The following is a 24,542-nucleotide window of genomic DNA, read 5'->3' as shown; positions in this document are numbered from 1 at the left end:
AAGTGAAAGTGGAGAGTGAAAAAGTTGGCTTAAAGCTCAATATTCAGAAAACGAAGATCATGGCATCTGGTCCCATCACTTCATGGGAAATAGATGGGGAAACATTGGAAACTGCCGAGGTCCAGCCCCGGCTGATCCAGGGAGTTTGAAGGGGAGATGGCGTTGGCAAATACACTGGCTTTAATTAGATATTAATTAGAGATATAAAGAGTAATAGAATGAGGATAGCTCAGCAGGAAAATTCAGTGGAGAAAAGAGGCTGACTAGCTTGGTTTACGCGGGAAACCAATAAAACTTCAAGACAAGAAGCTTGCACCACTTACGTAGGCCGCAGGCGTCCTTCCGTTCTCCCGAAGGAGAGGAGACACTGAGGCCTCCCCGGTCGGATCTTAGAAGCCCAGGCATAATTAGTAAGCATGGCGGGCTCCGCGCTCCAGATGGAAACTCAGCCAGAGTTTGAGAGAGAGAGAACGACATGAGGAGACCAGTATTTCGAGGAACTGATCCCACTTCTTTATTTTCCAGAGTCTGTTTTTATACACTGAGATGTTATACAAAAGTCACGCGGGGTCAGCAGTCCTGACTTTTATTAAAGTCAGGTGCTTCATACAAATGTATACAGAGGTCGTAGGGGTGTTACATCATCTTCTGGCCAGGGAGGCCTGCTGACAATTTATGACCCTCTCCTTGTGACAGCGGTCAGTCAACACTTATTTCTCCAGGGGTGATTATTCTTAAAATAGACACCACCCAAATAAAGTTACATTCCTATAGGGTGAGGGTGTAGTGGGTTTTAGTTAAGGAAAGAATTTACTTAGCCTAAGGTCTAACGTGATTTATAGCAAAGGTTAATATTTATTCTATATATTCATTAATGTGTATAAGGGCAGGGGATGTGGAGACTTAGCAGTAAGCATTGGCTCAACAAATGAAAAACCCTTCACCAATACAACTTCTAATCAGCCCACTATACTTATACTAATAGTTTTCTAACTTCTCTAAAGAACCTGTTTTTAGAAGGTTTAAAGCATCTCGTGCCTCTCACGGTTGGGAGGCTGTGAACAATCACATGTGGCCGGACAAGCCTGTCAGGCAGGCTAGAGAAGCTTCAGAGGAGTTTGTAAGTTTGGAACACTCCTGTCACGCCCAGGAATTATTATTAACTGGAGCTCTAACTTAACTCCTCCGAAAGAGGTGGTGGGGGACAGCCCCCCGTAAAGTCAGAGGTGTAGGTGAGAGCACAAAGTAGTAAAGTAGGCAGGCTCTGGTTATGGGGGTAGATGCTCGAGGATTTCCAGGCAGACTCCTGAGGCTCGATCCCACCTTTGCGTATGTCGAGCCTCCTTCCTCATGACCTTTGCCATGGGCGGAGTGCCTCACTCTGGCCCCCAACAGGAAACAGTGTCAGACTTTATTTTTCTGGGCTCCAAAATCACTGCAGATGGTGACTGCAGCCATGAAATTAAAAGACGCTTACTCCTTGGAAGGAAAGTTATGACCAACCTAGATAGCATAATTCAAAAGCAGAGACATTACTTTGCCAACAAAGGTTTGTCTAGTCAAGGCTATGGTTTTTCCTGTGGTCATGTATGGATGTGAGAGTTGGACTGTGAAGAAGGGTGAGCGCCAAAGAATTGATGCTTTTGACCTGTGGTGTTGGAGAAGACTCTTGAGAGTCCCTTGGACTGCAAGGAGATCCAACCAGTCCATTCTGAAGGAGATCAGCCCTGGGATTTCTTTGGAAGGAATGATGCTAAAGCTGACACTCCAGTACTTTGGCCACCTCATGTGAAGAGTTGACTCATTGGAAAAGACTCTGATGCTGGAAGGGATTGGGGGCAGGAGGAGAAGGGGACGACAGAGGATGAGATGGCTGGATGGCATCACTGACTCGATGGATGTGAGTCTGAGTGAACTCCGGGAGTTGGTGATGGACAGGGAGGCCTGGCGTGCTGCCATTCATGGGGCTGCAAAAAGTCGGACACAACTGAGGGACTGAATTGAATTGATGACTAATTTAGACGAGTCTTTTTTCACATGCTTACTAAACATTTGTATATCCTCTTTGGAGAAATGTCTATTCACATCCTTTGCCCATTTTTAAATTGAGTTATTGGTCTTTCTGTTGTTGCGTTGTAGGAGTTCTTTATATATTCTGGCTTTTAAACCTTTGTCAGACATATGATTTTCAAATTTGTTCCCCTATTCTGTGGGTTGTCTTTTCTTGATAATGTCCTTTGAAACACAGAAGTTTTTAATTTTGATGAATCTATTTTTCTTTTATTTCTTGTGCTTTTGTTCCTAAGAACCTATTGCATAATCCAAGTTCATGATTTACTCCAACATTTTCTTCTAAGAGATTTTTTAGTTTTATTGCTTATATTTAGGTCTTTGATACATTTTGAGTTAATTTTTGCATATGGCACGAGGTAGGGGACATGTAATTTTAATTCCCACTCAGCTTATATGCTTTGGTAAATTCTTGAACCTTTCTCAATTTCCTCACTTTTAAAGCAGGAATAACAAATAGTATCTAAATTTTAAGGTTATAATGAAGTGAAAATTTACATAAAACCATGAGTACAGGACTTGAAGCATCCCTATGCTTAATAAACACTTAATAATCAGTAGTTATTACTGTTACAATATGACCAATGAGCGAATGCCTTCATAGTGGAGGTGCCAGAAAGATAGGTAGCATTTCTGAGACCGGAGTCCCGGGAGGAAGAAGAGGCTTGCCTTCTCTACTTGGGGGAGCAGGTCTATCCCAGGTAGTTTTCTGCCTCGTGATTTACCTCTAGTGATTGGTAAAAATTCTAATTCCGAGGCACATTCCCAGCAGGGGCCCCAGAATCTGCATTTGTGTCAACGTCTCCACAGGCATACTTAAGTGTGGTGGGCAGCGGTACGGTGACGGTGGTCGCGGCTGCAGCGCCTGTTTGACCTGCGGGGGGCGGCCGAGAGGCCGCGGCGGTCACGGCGTCTGCGCAGAACCCTTCTCTCGCCGAGGCCTCCCAGCCAGATCCGCCCGGCTCAGCTGACAGCTCCGAAGACGGAAGAGGCGGTCCGCCGGTTGAGCCGGGCGTCTCCAGGCGGGGCCAGCGAGTGGAGGTGAGGGGACCCGGAGCTAGGTTGGAGGACGGAACTTTCGAGCCCGGCGCGGTGAGGCAGTCGGAAGGTACGGTGGGAACTGCGCTTCAGGCGCGCGAGGCAGAGAAGGGCGGCCGGGCCGGGACTGCTTGCTTAGCGGGCTTTAACTCCCCGGACCCGGGACCCGGCCCGGTAAGGTCCCCGGGGTGCCCAGAGGAGAAAGGCCCTGCCCTTTCGGGACCCCTGGGCGGGCTCACACGCGCGCAGCGTCCTCCGTTTCCAAGCGCTGGGGCAGGTAGCAGGGCTCGGGGCAGGTAGCAGGGCTCGGGCCTGCCACCCAGCTGTAGGTGAGTCGCACAAACGACGACTCCATACGCCCCGCAGTGAGCCGTGGAGACACGGCAGCGGCGTGCTGACGCCCTCGCCTCCCGGCCATGGGTGAAACCTTCATGGTGTGGCCTGGGAGAATGAGTAGGATTTTCCCAGGCCCGAGGGAAACCCGGCGGAGGAGGGGCTTCCCTCACTTTTGTAGCGGTTTCCGGTTTGCCTAAAAGTCGTATTAAACTTGAATTCTCTCGTCTCCTGACACCGGGGTTTATTCTTGTTCCTGTGTTAACAGCTGAAGAAACAAGGTGATCTGAACCCCGTTTTATTTTTATATTAGCTCTGTGACCTTGAGCCAGCGTGGACTTAAAATGTCATTTTTCTGTGTATAGTGGAAATAGGAGTAGGACTTTCTTCATGGGGTTGTGGGAATCGAACGGGTTAGTGCATTTAAAGGGCTTACCACAATGCCTGACACATGGTAAGAGTTCACTCTTTTTGCTGTTATTGTGACGACCAACCCAACGTGCTCCTGGTGGGATGTGGCAGTGCAGTCCCTGAACCTTGATTTCTAGTCCCCCACTGCAGCAACCACATCTCACCCAAGTTCAGTTCTCACTTTTTCCAGTGTCTCACCTAAAGCACTGCTAGATTCTGAGAGCAATATACAGAGAGGCAAGACACTTGATCGTCGCCCTTAAGGAACTAATTTAGTCTTGTAGGAGAAGAAGCGCAAGTTCAGGGGAAAAACTGTAATGCAAGGTGGGGTGTGACAATGTCATAGGAAAGTTACAATAAAAAAATGGTTTTCTGAATTTTTAAAGAAAGACATGCTAATTGGAAGTTTTACATGGAATAGGGGTTTTGGAGGTGGGTCTTAAAGACTGAATGAATAGAAAAATTCATATCAGCAATTTTAATTAAGGGACTGGGACCTATAGCAGCTTCAGAAGCTGGGGTCTGGTGAGTTGGGTCATGAGGAGCTGCCAATGGGAAACAGCTTGGAGTCAAGTTTCTTAATCCTGGCTGCACATTAGAATAACATGGTGAACTTGGATGACCCATGTCTGAATTGCTCTGGGGTGCAGCCTGGGTATAAATTCTTTTCACCTCATTTATAATGTTTGAACAGGAAGAAACAAAAAGCTTAATTACATTATCACCATGTATTACAGCATTTACAGTTATGTAAGGTGATGTGAAAAGACTTAATATATAGTACATAATACATAGTAGTACTACTCGATAAATGTAAATTGATCCTAAATTTCATTGTTAGCTTATTTGGGAGTCACACATCTGAAAATATGGTGTTGTTTTTTTTTTTTTTTAACAGTTTTAAGTAGTTCCTTTTATTTCATGGGGATATAGTCTACACCAATAAAGTTACAACTTCAGTTATTTCCAGCTATTATCACAAAGAAACGAATGAGGTAGGTTAAAATGTAGTTAATTTTCCTCATTTGAAGAGATTCTTAGAATTTTCTTAAATCTGCTCCAAGAAACAGTTTTAGAAAAAGAAAATCATCATTAATAAAGGTTTACTTGAATATTCATTCACCCAACTAGTATACAATGATCTAATTTCACATTAAACCAACAAGAACCTACTTACTTCTAAAAACTGCTGTTCATCTTCTAAAATTAATATAAAGTGTTAGCATAAGTTTGTATATATATTTAATTAAAATAGTAATATGCACTGTTACTCTAGAAGAAATAAACTTTATTTGGTGCAATTCATTGATTATTATATAGCCATGTCGCTCAGTCGTGTCGGACTTTTTGCGACCCCATGGACTGTTGCCTACCAGGCTTCTCTGTCCATGGGATTTTCCAGGCAATAGTACTGGAGTGGATTGCCATTTCCTTCTCCATGAAAATATGGTTTTAAAATTATTGTTTTATATTATATTTTTTGCATATTTTAAGGTATTCATAGCATTCTCCAGAACCCATCTATGGACCAATCTCCCTTTCTCCTTTATTCCCTGTTGAAGAAGCCTGGTAAAGCATTTAGAATAGGACTTAAATGTTTGTGTATGAGCACTTTTATTATTTTGTTTTTAAATACCCTGCTACCTTCCTTAAATTAACCTAACGTTGAGTGTCCCTGGCAGGATTAATTCGTTAGTGGGCAAAAGGACAAACTGGAGGGGTAGGAAATGAAGGAATAGAAGAAGTGGAAGAGGAAAAGAAAAACAAAAACAAGAAAACCCGCAGGAAGTGGTTTGTTATGGGGGCATGTTGTGCTGTCATCTCACATGACCTTGGTGTTCTCAGCTCCTCCCAGGGCTGAAGGCAGTCAGATAAGAAGGGCACTCTGATTATTGGGAACATGCAAATATCCTTTGAACCACATGGCTTAGTTAGGCTGACCTAGGTGATTAGTATGCAGCTGTAGATTAGAATTGACTGTGTGTTAGGATGTGCTTGATTTTAAGTGGTCGTTACGGAAATTCAGAATTTAAATTTGGAGAGGGTGCTAACACCATCTTTTGTATTTTTTTTCTGCAGATGGCAGGGTTTCTCTAGTATATCTAGTATGAGTTCTACATCTTGGCCTTTTATCCACCTTCAGCAGTCTCATCTCCATCATCTTAAGAATAAATGAGATTTGCATGAGTTCCAAACTTGGGGCTGAAATACAAACTCCAGTGCTGATATCCTTTTCTTCTAGTTGTTATTAACAGGTACTAACTGACCTTAAATAGAATATATCACTGTGTCTTAGGTAGGGACACAGCTTAAGCAGAACCATTATCATCTGCTAGAAAATGTACTTTTTGAAAATGGAATTATTTTAAATGAATTTGAGTTTTGCAGTGTCACTTTTTAATAACATGAAAAAGCATGTCCTAACTTTTCTTTGTGCATTCCAATTTAGAAAATATTTCAGCCAAGAGGGAGCATATTTGCACAGTTATAGTCTAGTATTTTAATCGATAGAATGGTAATTTTTGGTGGTTTTACTAATTTTCACAGATTCTCACTATATATTTTTTGCATGTTTGAATTATCTGACAGTGTGGTGTATCTTTCAGTTGCTGTAATTAAAAAGCATTTGTACAGTTTAATTATAGCATATTTTCACTGTTGGTGTTACCTAAAATAATGATAAATCTTAAAATTGATTTGGTATTATTTCAAAATTTTTATGTTATTTTGCTGCTTCCTCAGTTATCTGTCTTATATGTTATCATCCTTGTAACAGTCTCTAGAGTGGGGTGTCCTCAAGTAGGAGCAATTTTCTTCCCCCTCCCCAGTGGCAGGGGTGGTGGTGGATATTTGGTTATGTCTGGAGATGTTTGTGATTGTCACAACTCGTAAGGAAAAGGGATGCTGCTGGCATCTAGTAAGTTGAAGCCAGACATGCAGATTCATGTCCTCTAATGCACAGGACAGCCTCCCACGACAGTTGTCTGTTCCAAAATGTCAGTAGCACTGAGGCTGAGAAAACCTGCCATAGAGATTCCTGTGGATTTAAAAAATTCATTTATTTTTAAGAAGTATATCAAATATACTTTGACTGCTTTTGTGAGCAAGGCACTTTTCTAAGTTTAGAGAGCAAGTCAAAGTAGTTTGTGAATTGTCCTTGAAAAAATTTTTTATTGTGCTTTCTTTTCTCAGTTCAGTTCAGTTCAGTCGCTCAGTTGTGTCCGACTCTTTGTGACCCCATGAATCGCAGCACACCAGGCCTCCCTGTCCATCACCAACTCCCGGAGTTCACTCAAACTCATGTCCATCGAGTCGGTGATGCCATCCAGCCATCTCATCCTCTGTCGTTCCCTTCTCCTTCTGCCCCCAATCCCTCAACCCCAACCCCAACCCCAAAGCATGAGGGTCTTTTCCAATGAGTCAACTCTTTGCATGAGGTGGCCAAAGTATTGGAGTTTCAGCTTTAGCAGCAGTCCTTCCAATGAACACCCAGGACTAATCTCCTTTAGAATGGACTGGTTGGATCTCCTCGCAGTCCAAGGGACTCTCAAGAGTCTTCTCCAGCACCACAGTTCAAAAGCATCAATTCTTCAGCGCTCAGCTTTCTTCACAGTCCAACTCTCACATCCATACATGACCACTGGAAAAACCATAGCCTTGACTAGACGGACCTTTGTTGGCAAAGTCTCTGCTTTTTAATATGCTGTCTAGGTTGGTCATAACTTTCCTTCCAAGGAGTAAGTGTCTTAATTTCATGGCTGCAGTCACCATCTGCAGTGATTTTGGAGCCCAAAAAATAAAGTCTGACACTGTTTCCACTGTTTCCCCATCTATTTCCCATGAAGTGATGGGACCGGATGCCATGATCTTCGTTTTCTGAATGTTGAGCTTTAAGCCAACTTTTTCACTCTCCTCTTTAACTTTCATCAAGAGGCCTTTTAGTTCATCTTTACTTTCTGCCATAAGGGTGGTGTCATCTGCATATCTGAGGTTATTGATATTTCTCCTGGCAATCTTGATTCCAGCTTGTGCTTCTTCCAGCCCAGCGTTTCTCATGATGTACTCTGCATATAAGTTAAATAATCAGGGTGACAATATACAGCCTTGACAATATACAGCCTTTTCCTATTTGGAACCAGTCTGTTGTTCCATGTCCAGTTCTAACTGTTGCTTCCTGACCTGCATATAGGTTTCTCAAGAGGCAGGTCAGGTGATCTGGTATTCCCATCTCTTTCAGAATTTTCCACAGTTTATTGTGATCCACACATATCATACCTAACTGAAAAAGTCAGCAATTATAAGAACCACAGCTGTCCTTTTTGAAAAAGGCTGTTACTGTGCTGTTCTACTGGAATATTAGACATGCCTGTCACTTTTAGTTAGATAGAAAAGTGAGAATATTGATTAATTCTTTGCAGTTGTTTTTGAGGAAATTTCTTTTGGGGGGAATGGGGTTGTTGCGGGGAGGGCTATTAGACTTTTCAAGACTCTGTGCCTTTTCTGTTCTTAACTGACTTGAATGATTATCTTCAGCTCCTCAGAAAATTAAATGTCGTCAGAAGACCGAGAAGCTCAGGAGGATGAATTGCTGGCCCTGGCAAGTATTTATGATGGAGATGAATTTAGAAAAGCAGAGTCTGTCCAAGGTGGAGAAACCAGGATCCATTTGGACTTACCACAAAATTTCAAGATATTTGTGAGCGGTTAGTTAATATTCTCTTAAACAGATTTTTTCTAGATAAAGGTTATTCTCAATTTCTTTGTGTACCCTAAGTTATTTATCATCTTGTGTTTATAGGCATTAGTGATAGATGGTAGTATTACAGATTTAATGCCTGTTTCTGTTTTAATTGAAAATAAAGGGTGAACAATTTTCAATTTAATTCTGCCTTTTTGATCACAAATATTATCCTGCGTATTTCATGCTTCCTAATCATCTAACTAGCAGTTCATCAGCCATGAGTCATTGGCTGTTAAATAGAGGTAATAAAATAGAAAATGAAATAATATATGTGAAAACACTTAGAAAGGTTTGGTTGTTGTTAATACTATTTGGTTTCTAGAATCTTTTCAACCACCATAAACACATGACACTACTACTCTGTGATCTTTTGCTTCAGAAAAAACTTAAAAACTAGTACTTTTGATACTGTATTCACAGGAGACATTATGAATACTTTCTCAATATGTTTCTAGTGTAACAGCTTTAAGTAAAGAAAGTAAGTGTGATAACTGAAAATGAAACTTTGATTGTGAGGGTGTTATGTGTTGTAGCTTGCCCTCAGCCTGAGATCATTGCATTGGCATAAATTCTCCCAACTCTGATTCATTGGAGTTGGCACATGCTTATCTAAGTAGGTCATGGCTTTTTGATAGAAATAATGTCTTTTTCTCTAGATTGTGTCTTTAATTATCTACTGTAAAAAACAACAAAAGAAAACATTGTGTATTACTTGCTCACTAGTGTTAGGAATTATACTCAGAAGTGTAGCAAGAATAAGTTGTGTATCTTCATTTTAAATTTCATGATGCTTAGTAGGTTTTTTTAAGGGCTTATAAGATTTTTTTAAGGTGGTGGCTCCAAAGTAAAATTAAGAACAGAAACTGCTTTGGGGGAGGATTTTTATCCCCTCAACCAAAGCATTACGTTTTTCTTGAGCACTGCTCAGCAGTAATGGACACTCAAGTGTTGACCAGCTGATCCTTTCTAATCTTTGTTTTTGGTTCAGGCAATTCAAATGAGTGTCTCCAGAATAGTGGCTTTGAATACACCATTTGCTTTCTGCCTCCACTTGTGCTGAACTTTGAACTGCCACCAGATTATCCATCCTCCTCCCCACCTTCATTCACACTTAGTGGCAAATGGCTGTCACCAACTCAGGTTAGACCCGAAACTTAATTTCTATCCATTTTTAGAAACTTAAAAAATCATCTTTAATTGAAGACTACCTTGATGATCTTGAATTCAGTGCATGAAGAACAAATGGGTTTGATGTTGTAATTTTTTCCCCTTCATGAATTGTAATGCTAATAAGTTGAAAATGTTTGGTGTTTTAGAAAGGAATGGCAATAATTAGAATGATTAATCATTTTGAATTGCAGTAGGAGTAATTTTTAATCAAGTATATTGTTTCTCTCCTTTTCTTGCTATTTTCCCATTTAATCTGTATTATGATGGAGACTATAGGTCCTCCTCATTTTCCTCAGATGTTGGTATTGCTTTTTATTGTTTTTATACATTCCTTAAATGAAAGATTTAATTGTAATTAGGACTAAAATTGAGCTAATGTAGTTATAATAAACATTCCTTAAGAACACATAAGAGCGCCTTTGTAAAAGTCTGTGTATTAGCAACAGTTGTTGACTGAGCTCACATAATGTGAATGCACACAAATAGAAATGCATATGATTCCTGTAGATATCTCATTAAGGCTTGAGATCTTATATTACGAGCTTTCATTTCCTCTGGGTCGTATATCCTTTTCTAGTAACAATGTCAGCTCTTGATTGAGACATAAATATGGCTTGAAGCTAAGATAATGTATTCTGGAATAGATAATGGATCAATAGCAGTTACTTTTCTAGAAGTCATGATGAAGATTGATAAGCTGATGTATTAAGACAAAAGCTGTCAGAGTTACTTGACCTCAAGGAACAGCTTGTCAGTTTTTCTTTTTTGGCTATGTAATTCTCATTCCCACCACTGTTCATTCATCACCAGGCTGATCCTTAGATGAGAGTGCATTTGTAAAATTGAACTTAGAGTTTAAAGACAAAGTTAAAATTTTTAAAAAAGAATAATACATGTAGAATAAAAAGGAGTTTCACCTTGCATTTAATATTTTTGTCAGAGGTAACACATGCAAGACAGTGGATTATTTACATTTAGATCACTGAGAGTTGATTAAATTATCTAGACATTTATAGTCCATTTCTCCAGAGAACTCTTGATACTTTATGTTGATGCATGTGTACACATGTACAGTTGCAGATTCCAACCAAATAGCATCTACTTAATGCTGGCTTTTAGGGTATAGAGAGAAGAGAGTTGCTCATTATTTTATGTTACATAGCTAAAATTACAGTAGGACTCTCTGTCAAATAAATTTTTGTCCATATAATTGGCATTTTAATCTATCTCTTAGGCTCCTTCTTCCTTCAATTCTTGTTTGTTACTGTGCCCTGATTCCTTGGCTTTATGAATTGCTCCTGTTGACAATGAAGTTGACTCATGGACCTGTTGCTCACTGAATTTGATTGATAGATAGAAGTGGGTTTAGTTTTCTAGTATTTTCCCTATTTCTCTTCCAATATATACAGACACACAGTGTCTTTCATGCTCTTCTCTTTCTGCTTCCCTCGTTCCTCACATGTATGTACATCTCAGATACCTCTTTAGAGAAGGGACTATAGAAGAAAAGAGGATGGAGGAGGATGACTTCTTCCTTGGATTTGGTGACTCAAACATTCAGAGCTTCCCTTTTAGTATTTATTACATTTTAAAGATTTCATCCAGTTTCTTACTGATCATGAAAGCACATGTATGCAAATGTGTAAAAGCATTTGTTGTCCAGTCTTGAACAGTCAGTGTTTAATTTTGTGCCCATATAGAGTTTAGTGAATAGCACTACGCAGTGTAAGGAGGAGAATGTGGTTCTTTTTTACTTCAAATGTCAAATTTACAAAATTTATTTGCATCTGGAAGGCTTATTCTTTGATGTTTACCTAAAAAGAAAAGCTGCTTATGAACCTGAGCTCTACTTAAAAATCTTCTTATATTTGCCTTTCAAATTGAACAGACCAGTTTTAAGGAGGAAAAGTCAAAATAGTTTAAATTTTGGTTGCTTAACTTAGGAAATGTGAGCTTTGCCTATGGCAGTCAAATCATGTTAAGGGCTTGTAATCATGTCCAGGTTCAGTATCAGTCTGCTTTCCTCTATTAACCAGGATCTGGTGTAAGCTCAGATTGCTTAGTTAAAATCAGCTTATAAATTGGAATAACAAGGACTCTGAGATTAGATTCTGTTAGTGATTTTTTGCACATAAGTTGGCTTCTTGATACAGTTGAAAGAATTAATTTTAAAGCTTGGATGGTATTTTTAAATTGTTTTTTGCTAATCTTTATTGTAGGGTACCAACAGGGCTAGTACTCCAAAGAAATAGAAATAGTTCTTTTTAAAACTAGATCTCTTCTCCTACGCGAGATAGATAGCAATACTAAAGTAAAGAAAAATAAAGAACAGAAAAGGTCCTCCATTTCAGTAGCCCATATGTAAACCTTGTTCTCTATCTGGTAGACTCTTAACTGTTTCTCTTGTTTTATGGGACTTCTTTTAGCTTCTGACCTTGTGTCTGTGGCACATGTTGCTGAATAGTTTAAGAAGTACTTAGATAAGAACGCTGATGCTATTGTGCAGCACAGTTTATCACAGAAGTGAAAAGAATACTTTCTACTTCCTAACAGGAAATATAAAGGTCTAAATTAAAAAGATTTCAAGGGAAATTAGGAGTTGACAGCATCATCTTCCCAAACTCACCAGCATCCTCATGTGTTTTTCCCCTAGCTATCTGCTCTCTGCAAGCACTTAGACAACCTGTGGGAAGAACACCGTGGCAGCGTGGTCCTCTTTGCCTGGATGCAGTTTCTTAAGGAAGAGACCTTAGCGTACCTGAATATTGTCTCTCCTTTTGAACTCACGATGGGTTCTCAGAAAAAGGTTCAGAGAAGGATGGCTCAAGCTTCTTCCAACACAGAGCTAGATTTTGGAGGAGCCACTGGATCTGACATAGACCAAGAGGAAGTTGTGGACGAGAGAGCCGTGCAGGATGTGGAATCATTGTCGAGTCTGATCCAGGAAATCTTGGACTTTGATCAAGCTCAGCAGATAAAATGCTTTAATAGTAAATTGTTCCTGTGCAATATCTGTTTCTGTGAGAAACTGGGTAGTGAGTGCATGTACTTCTTGGAGTGCAGGCATGTGTACTGCAAAGCCTGTCTCAAGGACTACTTTGAAATCCAGATCAGAGATGGCCAAGTTCAATGCCTCAACTGCCCAGAACCCAAGTGCCCTTCAGTGGCCACTCCTGGTCAGGTAACTCTTCACTCCGCCGACAGCTGCTCCCTGATTCTCTCACAACTCTCCAAAGGGAGGCATTCTCTCAGGAACTTCTTGATAGGGCTCATCAGGACAGTCTGAGACTTTGGAACCAGCCCACCAGTTTTATTGTGTCCATGATCTTTATTTAAACAAATGTAAATGCTCCCTTTGCTGGCTTTGGAATGGGTGGTCCTTGGCAAGGATGAGCATTAAAAAAATAATTCTGGTGATTTACTCTGTATTATCTGCTAGGAGGGGGAACTACTACCCAGTCTGTGTGAGGTTGGGATCTGGAGGGCTTATCCCTTGGGATGATTAACCAAATGTTTACAGACTTTAAAGATAGCCTGCTTGGTTGTTTCTTCTTCTTCTTCTTTTTTTTTTTTTAAATCAGTTCCTTTGAGGAATACATGTACTCATTTAAAGTGTACATTTTGCTTAGTTTTGACAAATGGGTAGACCCAGGTAACCACCCTCTCAGTCAAGATACAGACTTCCCATACTAGCTTAGTTGGTAAAGAATCTGCCTGCAAAGCAGGAGACCCTGGTTTGATTCCTGGGTCATGAAGATCTTCTGGAAAAGGGATAGGCTACCCACTCCAGTATTCTTGGGCTTCCCTTGTGGCTCAGCTGGTAAAGAATTCACCTGCAGTGTGAGAGACCTGGGTTTGATCCCTGGGTTGGGAAGATCCCCTGGAGAAGGGAAAGGCTGCCCACTCCAGTGTTCTGGCCTGGAGAATTCCATGGATTGTACAGTCCATGGGGTCGCAAAGAGTCAGACATGACTGAGCCACTTTCACTCACTCACTCACTCATGCTTGGTTTGATTTTGAAGTGAGATAGAGGGTTTTATTTTGTGTGGTTTTTTTTTTTTTTATATATAACTTTATTTATTTTAATTGGAGGCTAGTTACTTTACAATATTGTATTGGTTGTGCCATACATGACATGAATCCACCACGGGTGTACATGTGTTCCCTATCCTGAACCCCCCACCCACTTCCCTCCCCATCCCATCACTCTGGGTCATCCCAGTGCACCAGCCCTGAGCACTCTGTATCATGCGTTGAACCTGGACTGGCTATTTGTTTCACATATGATAATATACATGTTTCAGTGCCATTCTCCCAAATCATCCCACCCTCATCCTCTTCCACAGAGTCCAAAAGACTGTTCTATACATCTGTGTCTCTTTTGCTGTCTCGCATACAGGGTTATCATTATTTTCTATTCATCTGGTTTTTATGCTTGCTTCCTAAAGATCTCCTTTAGGATCAGAACTGGTTGGGAAATCATCAAACTTAACGATGTTTTATATTTCCCTCCAGGTCAAAGAGCTAGTGGAAGCAGAGTTGTTTGCCCGTTATGACCGCCTTCTCCTCCAGTCCACCTTGGACCTGATGGCCGATGTGGTGTACTGCCCCCGCCCATCCTGCCAGCTGCCTGTAATGCAGGAGCCTGGCTGTACCATGGGCATCTGCTCCAGCTGCAATTTTGCCTTCTGTACCCTGTGCAGACTGACCTACCACGGGGTCTCTCCATGTAAGGTGACAGCAGGTAGGTTGTAACCGTGTGAACTCAGTCTCCCAGCCCTCCCCCACTGCCTAGAAAAGAGACTTATCACTTCAATTCTTAATTTGGAAGAATTGTATTCTTCTTTGTTGGTTCAACAGATATTTTTATGTCAGTTACTGCCTACATTCTGGGAATATAGCAGTGACCTAATGCCCTCATGGAACTTACATTCTAATGGGGGAGATAGGCAAACCAAATAAATAAGAATATTAGATAGTGGTAAATGCTGAAGAGGGAAAAAAAAAAAAAAAAAGTAAAGCAGAGACAAGCTATGAAGTGTTCTAAAGGGGAAGACGTTTGGGACTTTATTTAGAAAAACCCAGTGGAGGCAAAGTGGTTTGAGTAGACTTGAAGGAAGTAAGGAAACAAACCATGTAGATACCGAGGGGGAGCATTCCATGGAAGGAATGACAGAGTAATTTCTATCTATGAATATGGAATAATGTAGATCCTGGCAAATGCAGAGCATCTGAGCTATCACTGTTGTTTCCATGGTGCACACGTTTGATCAAGTGCTTTCTCAGTGAGCCCAGGAGGTCTCAGAATCTTCCTCAACACAGTACTTTAGAAAGCCACCCTCTATTGAGGTAGGCTCAGGAAGTGAAACCTGTTAGCCATTTCTGATTTAGATAAGGATTGAGAAATCAGGCTCTTGACATCAATTTTACTAGACTTTGGTGACTTAGTGTTTCTCAAATTAACAGGGCTGATGATAATAGCTACCTCATAAGGTTATCTTAAGTTTGAAATGACCTATTGTAGTGCTGCTCAGAGTTGTTATCGTTGTTATACTGGTCAGTGACAGGGTAAATACAGAAATTGAGAGTCAGGGTTTAAAACTTTTATAGCAATTTCATTATTGCTGGCCACTGACTAAATTTTATGTCAGTCAAATACAATAAAAATTTAGGCTTATTTTTTTGTCTTTGTATGCATTTTTATAATAATTAATTTGATTATATTTTGCAAAAGTATTGGTCCTTGACAGAGTGGGAGGAAAAAACTGGTTCTCCACTGAAGTTTGAGAATGGGCATTTTGCATGTGAAATGCAAAATGGTAACTTTTTAAAAAATTTGTATATTATTTATTATTAAAGTATAATTGATGTATAATTTGTGCTAATTTTTTCTGTACAGCAGTGTGATTCAGTTATACATATATGTACATTCTTTTTTATATTTATATTTTTTTCCATTATGATTTATCACAGGATGTTGAACATAGTTCCCTGTGCTATACAGTAGGACCTTGTTTATCCATTCATATATAACAGTTTGTGTAACCCCAGCCTCCCCAATCCATTCCACTCCTGGTTTTCTTGGCAACTACCAGTCTGTTCTCTATGTCTTCAAGTCTGTTCTTATTTTGTAGATAGGTTCCTTTGTGTCATATTTTGGATTCCACATATAAGTGGTATCATACGGTATTTGTCGTCTTCTTTATGACTTTACTAGTAGGATAATCTCTGGCTGCATCGATGTTACTGCAGATGGCTTTATTGCACTATTTGTTATGGCTGTGTAGTATTCCTTTGTATATATGTACCACATCTTCCTTACTCATTCATCTGTTGATGGACATTTAGGTAGTTTCCATGTCTTGGGTATTATGAATAGTGCTGCTGTGAATATAGGAGTGCAGGTATGTTTTTGAATTATAGTTTTATATGTATATATACCCAGGAGTAGGATTGCTGGATCATTTGGTAATTCTATTTTTTTGTTTTCTAAGGAACATCCAAAGTGACTTCCATAGTGGCTGCACCTTTTACAGTCCCATCAACAGTGTAGGAGGATTCCCTTTTTTCCACACCCTCTCCAGCATTTGTTATTTGTAGATTTTTTAATGATGGCCATTTTCACCAATGTGAGGTGGAACCTCATTGTACTTTTGATTTGTAGTTCTCTAATAATTAGTGGTATTGAACATTTTTTCTGTACCTGTTGGGCCATCTGTTTGTCTTCTTTGAAGAAAGTCTATTTATTAATAGTTATTTTGCCCATTTTTCCATTGAGTTGTTTGTTTTTGTTGTTGAACTGTTTTGTTGTATGAACTGTTGATATATTTTGGAAATTAAGTCCATGTCAGTTACATCATTTGCAAATACTTTCTCCCAAACCATCTCTTTTTAGTGATGGTTTCCTCTGCTGAACAAAAGCTTATAAGTTTGATTAGGTCCCATTTATTTATTTTTGCTTTTATTTCTATTACCTTGGTCAGAAAATGTTTTGCCTCTGTTCTCTTCTGAAAGTTTTATGGTGTTATGCGTTAGATTTAAGTCTTCAAACCACAAAATGTTAACTATTAATGCCAGTATTGCTATAGTTACTGATTGTTAGCAGAGTGTCATCTCCAAGAAAGGACCCTGACAGGAGAATGAGTAAATGGAGTATTTCCAGTCACCTATTGCAGAGTCTTGTAGAGGTTATGGGCAGATGTGATGGAGAACTCACCAGAGTATAATATAAGCCTTTACTTGAGACTTTGGTATCCTTATCATTGAGAGGCTGAAATACCTTCCACATGTTTCACAATGTTTGGGGAATAAATCAAAGACAGACTTGGGGATTTCAGCAAAATTGGGAATCTCTTTCTTAGTCTCTATATGTTAGATACTACCATACAAAATATATGATACACTAATAATTTTATTATTTTGAGAACATTAGAGCAGGAACCTCTGTCCTTAAGATGTCTCGGAATATAAAAACACTTTAAACTAGTAGAGGAAATTCAAATGACAGGATTTAAAAAGACATGTCTGCTGCATCTCAGTAGAAGTGTTAAAGTCATGGGAATGAACAACACAGAGAAAGAATTCATAGGTGAAGGAAAAGTCCAGTTATAATTCTGCTCCAGAAGTTGTCTACTTCTAAATAATATGAGGAAGGTAAAATAATAAAAGAGCCAGAACATTGTTGAGAGAGGTCTTTAATTAATTGTGTTGAAAAGTTAAGGTAATAGAATTGTGAGCAAAAGCCTTTGTTGACAAATAAAGCCTTTGGAAATAGCTGCGCATTCCATTTGAGTTAAGTGATAAAGCAGTAGAAACCAGATTGATGAGTATTAAGCAGAGAAGTTGGTAGAAAGGACTTTTCCTTTATCTGTTGGTGGTAAATTTTATTCACTGGCTTTTTTCTTATATATGCAGAATTGAACCATTGGTCTTTGCCCTTAAATCAAAGGTGCTTTTGTTTAGTTTGGCAGGTCTTGTTATTAAATGGTGAATGATGCTGACTTAGTAGAAAATCAGCATCTGTTTCAACCTTTGCGTCATTTGATAAGTCAGCCTTTAAACTGTACTACTAGTTGTACTAGTTGCACAAAAATATCAACATTAATAAGTTAAAATCAAAGGAAAAAGGTAAGCTATTATTCTGTCACATTTAAGAAGTCCAGCTTTTCTACTTGGAGAATTCCTGTCTGTTCTTTGTCTTTCATGCATGTGTAATTTTTACCTAGTTACAGCCTAAATACATTTCTTGCTGGCTTCTGTAATGAGTATTTTAATTGAGTTGTAGCCATCCTAATTATAAGTTTTAATAACTAAATATTACGTCATTAAGTGGTTCCACACATAATTATTCCCTTGGACATTTAATTTGTTTGCCATTGTTATATGCATCTCTTTGCGTATAATTTTACTTTGGATTAATTCCTTATGATAAAATCCCAGGAATAACATTATTGAATGGTCAAAGGTTATGATCATTTTTAATGGTTTTTTAATGAGCTTAACAAGTTGTATAAAAGTTAATTTTTCATTTCACCTTCTAGAGAAATTAATGGACTTACGAAATGAGTACCTGCAAGCAGATGAGGCCAATAAAAGATTTTTGGAACAGAGGTATGGTAAGAGGGTGATTCAGAAGGCACTGGAAGAGATGGAAAGTAAGGAGTGGCTAGAAAAGAACTCAAAGAGCTGCCCATGTTGTGGAACTCCCATTGAGGTAAAAGTTTGGGGACAGACTTGGAGGCCTCCCTACTTGCAAGCATGTTATGATTTCCTCAAGAAGCCTTTTAATTTTGAACTAATTAAGAAAACATATTTTGGTATTTATTAAACCTTCTTGGAAGATTCAAATTTACTACTAATTATTGTTATTGGTATTAAATATATGTAGACTTCCCTTTTCATACAGTGCTTCCATACAGTGATGGTTTTTCTCAGCTTGTATCTACCTCAAAATTGAATGAGTTATGAGGAGGCCATGTTAGAACTACAGTCAACTCAACTCATCTATATTATTTTTTTTTTTAAAAAGGCTGACCTCTCAAAACTATTTATCCTGGAATTTAACACATCTTTTTAACAAGTTCCTGCTTATGAAATACAGATATAAGTCAAAATAGATAAATCTATTGCTTCTTGACAAAACCTCAATATGTTTTGAAATCAAAATACATGTCTTTGCATTTGATTCTGTTGTTCCAGTCCATTATATCTGAGCTAACCTGGATGATGATGCCCCAATTACTCCATTAAGGAAACTGGCCTTCTATTTAACCACTTTGACATGCCTCAGCTCTGATAGAATGGGAGACTTGGGTACCAAATGTTTACTAAGATTTATGTAAAAAGTTTAAATCCCACATATTAAAGCCAAACATCTTCATAATCAATCTAACTACATAATTCACATATACATGTTTGGTTTGTATTTACTGTTTATCAGAAGAGATTTTGCTTAGTATCTAAGTATTTCCTGTATTTCACTTGTAATGCCGAAGAGTTTAGGCATTAATATTTATCAGTGTGTGTTAACCTGTGTTTCTCAACCCTGCATTAGAAAAGGGAGACGATAAGGAGAGTGTTGCACCAAATCATTTTGTCAAGTGCATTTCTCTTTTGCTTTTACAGCCTTGATATTTTTCTCTCTTTCCCACCAGAAATTAGATGGATGTAACAAGATGACATGTACTGGCTGTATGCAATATTTCTGCTGGATTTGCATGGGTTCTCTTTCCAGAGCAAACCCTTATAAACATTTCACTGATCCTGCTTCCCCATGTTTTAACCGGTACGTATACACAGAACTCCTACTCTCAGCAGTTTTTTGGTACTTGATTTGCAGACCACAAGCCCAGTAAATTTTAGCTCTGTTTATTTAGAAAATTTTCTTATATTTTTTATATTTTCTTTCATATATTTTTCATATTTTTCTTTCATATATTTTTTCATATATGTTCCTCATATATGCATTTTCTTAAAAATGAGTTTTATGATGAAAATATACTATCTGAAGATTTTTCTTTAATTTATTATCATCCTCAACTTTTTTAGTGAAAAATTTCAAACATACAGAAGAGTTGAAAGGATAGGACTATGATATCTTTCACCAAAATGAACAATTGATAATATTTACCATATTTGTTTTCTAAATTTATTGCTTAACTACTTGACCATAAGTTGGAGATATGATGAGTCATCTCTATATACTTCCACACATCTTTCCTAAGATAAGAAAAGTTTTCTACATAACAGTAATACCTCAAAAAATTTAACAGTGGCATACTGTCATCTAATAAAATATTTAAGACTTATCAACTATTCCCCAAAATATCTTTTAAAGCTGTTTTATTATACCAGGATCTAATCAAGTTTAATTATTTTATTTGATTCTGTTTCATAATAGAGCAAAGTATTACCCACTTTTTGTTTGTCTGTATTGAGTGGAATGTCGACCTTCTGAAGAGTCCAGGCTGTTGTTTTATGTAACCTTACCTCCTGGAGTTTTGTTTCTCCATGGTGCCTTTTAATTTGTTTCTCTTTGCTCTCTATTTTCTGTAAAGTGGAAGTTAGCTGTAGAATGGAGTTTGGCTAGATTTAGAGTAACATTTTTGACAGGAATACTTAACAAGAGGTGGTGTACTTCATGTTGTATCACGTCAGATCCATAACGTCAGGCTCTCTCACTATTAGCATGATCAGTTCTATCATTTGTTCCATTGTAAGGTAAGGTTTTTATTTTGTTGTTAGTGAGTGATCTGTGGGATGATTCCTTGGCACAGTGTGAATATCCTATTCTCCACCAGCTTCAGTTTCAACATCAGTTGATAATCCTTGTTAATAGACATCTGTGGGGTACCTACAATCAGTTCTTGACGTTATGAAACTATGAGTTGAAGAAACCAGCTGTGCCTATGAACCACTGGAAATAAAAGTGTTGAAAATACAGATTTTAAGTAACATAAGAAGAGGAAAAGAAATTGGCAACTGTAAAACATTCTACTAGAGAGTAGAATTCTGGAGAGTATTCTGCTGGAGAGTACAAGCACGGTGAAGATGGAAAGGATGGGGTGATTAGTATGGAGTAAAGTTACAGTGTTTTGAAGGAGTGCAGCTTCTTGACTGTATGAATTTTTCAGTCTTGACTTATTCCCAATATTATATACACATTGAGTGTCAGTTTTTGTGATACCTGTCTCCCACTCTTGTTTCTCCTTGGCCCTTGAGAGTTGTCTGGATCCTTAAGAAAGGGTTGTTCCTATAAACTTTAAGGCAGCTTGTTTAGAGGGATTCACATTTCAGCCCTTCCCAGTAGAATAATTAAAGGAAAGGAAAAGATATTATCAGAATAGTGCAGAAAATATATTTGAAAAAAGGAAAGAAATTATATTCAGTTTCTATCAGGTATATTAAAATGTACTTTGTTTTATGCGTCCAGGTTGTTCCATGCTGTGGATGTTAATGGAGATATTTGGGAAGATGAGATTGAAGACTAGTTAACTTCTACTGCTCAAGATATGGAAGTGGAATGGTTTGCCCTAATCTTTTGTCAAGTATACAGAATAACTTTGCAGGATATTTAGGGTGCCGTTGATTCAGTCTTCCTATGTAGAAGATATGGAAGAACAAGGTTTTATTTTCACATGTTACTACTGATTAAGGCACATGTATACATTTTTTCATTGCAGCATAATTGAGGAAGTATTAAGCCAAAGGTTCAGAAAATGAAAACTAGAAAATATTAAATATTACAGTGTGCCCGAAGCTTTGAATAGTTAAAAGTTAAATATTTATTTTCTTCTCCAAGCTTTAGGGAAAGAGAGAGGGGTCAAGAGTTAAAGACCTTTTTATCTCTGAGAAGCATCCCTCTAAGACATTCTGTGGGAGCTCTGTCAGTAGTACTCCTAAAACCTGGGGTGGGTAGAAGCCTTACTAAAATTGTGCCGAGAGCCTGATCTTAGTTACTCCATATTACATTCTTTCCGACCTGAATTTCTGCTAATTTTGTTTGGAGGAAGCCCCTTACTCTCTAACCAATTGGATGGCCCAGTGTCATTTTGATCTGCTTTTCAGAATAGAAATTTACAGATAATTTAAAAAATATTTTTTAGTATGTAAACACTGTAGGTCACCTGATATATTTATCAGTGGTCTATAGTCCACTGGTTTTGAGCCAGGTCTAGAATTTATTGATAGTGGCTTAGAAGAATTTCAGACCTTTTAAACTTCCCTGTTTCTTCTAGGCAGTAGAGCCTAGATTCAGAACGACTTGTCTTTGCTACCTTTTGTTCTACATTCTCTCCGGTTGACCCTTGCCCTACCTTTCATTGGTAAGGACAATTTTAATTTTAGCTCCAACAGCTCATATTTTTATTTCCCCTGCTGGGATAGGAGAAAACCTAATATATTCCCAAGCTGAACTTTAATTATCTGCGTTTTGAGCACTGCACCACCATAGTTCCAGTGCTAAGTTTCTGAATTCTTTTTAAAAGGGCTTCTCTAATGCACTATGGAAATTTGTTTTCCTATCCTCTCTCTCTTTTTTTTTTTAGCATCAGCACTGTTTCAGGGGATGATTTTGGCTTGATACCTAGATCCCTGTTCTTGGGTTTGGTTGGCTTTTTGAAAAATTGCCTTCCTTTATGGTTTGGTGAGTGGGTTGGTAGCAAAATAAGATTTTGGGTAAAAAGGACAGAAGAATTCAGCTATAGCTGTGAACATGTTCTTTTTTCTACCTTGTCATTGAAAACTGGGGAATCACTTTTAACCATTTTATGTGTGTGTATCCAAAGAGCACGGACTGTTTCTGGATTGTCAATGAGGATGCTAAATCTTAAAAAAATAAAAATTATTTAAAAATTGTCTTATAATTAGAGCAGAGTTGCTGTCACCAAGGCAATTATCACATTTAAAAATGATATGGCATATAACACATATTCTTAAAGTGAGCAGAAGAAAGTCATGGAAAAGCGTCTCCTCTTTTACCTAAGCTTGTGACTGAACTTAGATTTTGGGGCCCATATTTTGTTTAATCTACATGGACTTCAGTTCAGCACATTTTATATAAGAACAAAAGGTAACTTAAAAAATAAGTTGAGGATAAGAAATGGAAATTAAAACAACTAATTATATATAGTACATACTTGAGAATAGTGGCTCTTCTCAATGACTGGGTAGGAGTTCATTTCATACCTTTCACTGGTAGCCTCTCAGAAGCTCTTAGGTTCATGGGCTAATTGATGTTGCTAGGGGTTATTTGGGGCTGTTGTACATTATGTTAATGATGTATTGAAAGTAGGAAAGACGTCTTAGTTTCGTGAAAGAAATGACAGCATTTTTCTCTATGATTTAAAAAAAAACACAACAGGTCCTTAGCCTCAAAGACTTGTTTGTTCAACTGAGTGTTTTTTCTTTAGGTACAAGATCTTCACCCTTTTATTTTCACAAAGACAGTAGGACTTATAAAGTCTTATTTTTATTTATTTATTTAATTTACTTATAATTTGCCAATCTGATAGGGCAAAATGGCACACAATTAAAAATTTTTTGCATACACATTGATAACTAATGAATATAATTTTTGGAAATTTTCATTCTATGAGTTGTTGTTAAGTTCCTTTGAATTTTTAAAAAATTTTTATTGGAATATAGTTGATTTACAATGTTGTATTAGTTTCAGGATGAAGGCCTTTTTTACAGTTGGGCTGAGATTTGCCATAAATTGACATGGACCTTATGAGTCCTTTTGATGGGAATGAGAGAGCAGAGGAGGATCCCTTTGAAGATTGCTAAAGCAAGTTTGAAGAGGGTGCATCCTTTGATTTTGTAGAAAAGGTTTGGATCTAGAACTGGTAAAACAACCTGCTAAATAACTTTTTAAGTCAATATAAAGCTTTTGTGACTTTTAAAGTTTGGGATTGAATCACCTTAAGAGCCTGCTTTTGTCACTTAAGGTAAATCTTTTCTTATTCATTTTTTCTAAAGTAAACGTTTTGTTTTACAATAGTTTTAGATTTCCACAAAAATTGCAAAGGTAGTACAGAGTTCCCGTCTACTCTACACCCATTTCCCTACTCTTTTTTTTTTTTTTTTTAATGTGGACCATTTTTAAAGTCTTTATTGAATTTGTTACAATATTCCTTCTGTTTTATGTTTTGGTTTTTTGGCCTCAGGGCATGTGGAATTTTAGCTTCCCAACCAGGGGTTGAGCTTGTAAACCCTGCACTGGAAGGTGAGACATTTCCTTATTCTTAACATCTTATATCACTATGATACATTTGTCACAGTTAATGAACAGTGTTAGTAACTAGTCTCTCTACTTCTAATTTCCTTCGTTGTTTTTTTTTTTTCCTAGAGACTTTTCTCTGTTCCAGGATCCCATTCAGGATACCACATATTACTTTTAGTCATCATGTCTCCTTAGACTCCTCTTGGCTATCACATTTTTATTAGTAATATTACATAAACATTGTATCTTGATGCACCTGTATTGGTCAGAAGCCAAAAATTTTTTCCCGAAGGCTAATTACCTGTTCCAGGTAGGCTCAGAAAATCAGTAAAATTCTTTTTTGATTGAGGTCTTTTTCTATTTTTTCTGAGGACACTGGCCATCTCTGGAGTTTTACTCTGTGTGCCTGTTATGGTCATTTTTCTGCTCAGCTTCATGAGGAAATCATTAAACATTGGACAAGTTGATCAGACATATGGGTCATCTGGACTCACAGAGGCTCTGCACTAGTGTGAGAAGATGAGCCCTGCCACCTCAGCTAAATACTGAATTCAATGA

General features: G+C 38.2%; 1 protein-coding gene across 10 annotated transcripts; it reads left to right on the top strand.

Annotated features, from left to right (window-relative positions):
• Nucleotides 1–2,962: 2,962 nt before the first annotated feature.
• RNF14 (ring finger protein 14) lies at nt 2,963–24,542 on the top strand. Of its 10 annotated transcripts, XM_025292528.3 has the most exons (10): nt 2,974–3,178; nt 4,751–4,847; nt 5,932–6,107; nt 8,386–8,555; nt 9,582–9,733; nt 12,417–12,944; nt 14,279–14,507; nt 18,304–18,476; nt 19,417–19,547; nt 21,195–24,542. In XM_025292528.3, the coding sequence occupies exons 4-10, from the start codon at nt 8,402–8,404 to the stop codon at nt 21,250–21,252; spliced, it is 1,425 nt and encodes a 474-aa protein (XP_025148313.1). In that variant the 5' UTR covers nt 2,974–3,178; nt 4,751–4,847; nt 5,932–6,107; nt 8,386–8,401; the 3' UTR covers nt 21,253–24,542. The 10 variants fall into 10 exon arrangements, with proteins under 10 accessions (XP_025148316.1, XP_025148315.1, XP_006062707.1 ...); XM_006062640.4 differs by lacking the exon at nt 4,751–4,847; XM_006062642.4 differs by lacking the exon at nt 4,751–4,847 and having other exon boundaries at nt 2,974–3,282.

The sequence above is a fragment of the Bubalus bubalis genome, chromosome 9, assembly GCF_019923935.1.
Source record: "Bubalus bubalis isolate 160015118507 breed Murrah chromosome 9, NDDB_SH_1, whole genome shotgun sequence".
Taxonomy (NCBI): Eukaryota; Metazoa; Chordata; class Mammalia; order Artiodactyla; family Bovidae; genus Bubalus; species Bubalus bubalis.
Note: the sequence above shows the minus strand (reverse complement) of the source record. Positions and strands in the feature narration are given on the sequence as shown.

Excerpts from the sequence above, each read along its gene's own strand:
- RNF14 (XM_006062645.4), top strand. The coding sequence starts at position 8,402 with ATGTCGTCAGAAGACCGAGAAGCTCAGGAGGATGAATTGCTGGCCCTG. Across the intron at positions 14,508-18,303 it reads TCCATGTAAGGTGACAGCAG|AGAAATTAATGGACTTACGA; the intron begins GTAGGTTGTAAC and ends TTCACCTTCTAG. Across the intron at positions 19,548-21,194 it reads GCTTCCCCATGTTTTAACCG|GTTGTTCCATGCTGTGGATG; the intron begins GTACGTATACAC and ends TTATGCGTCCAG.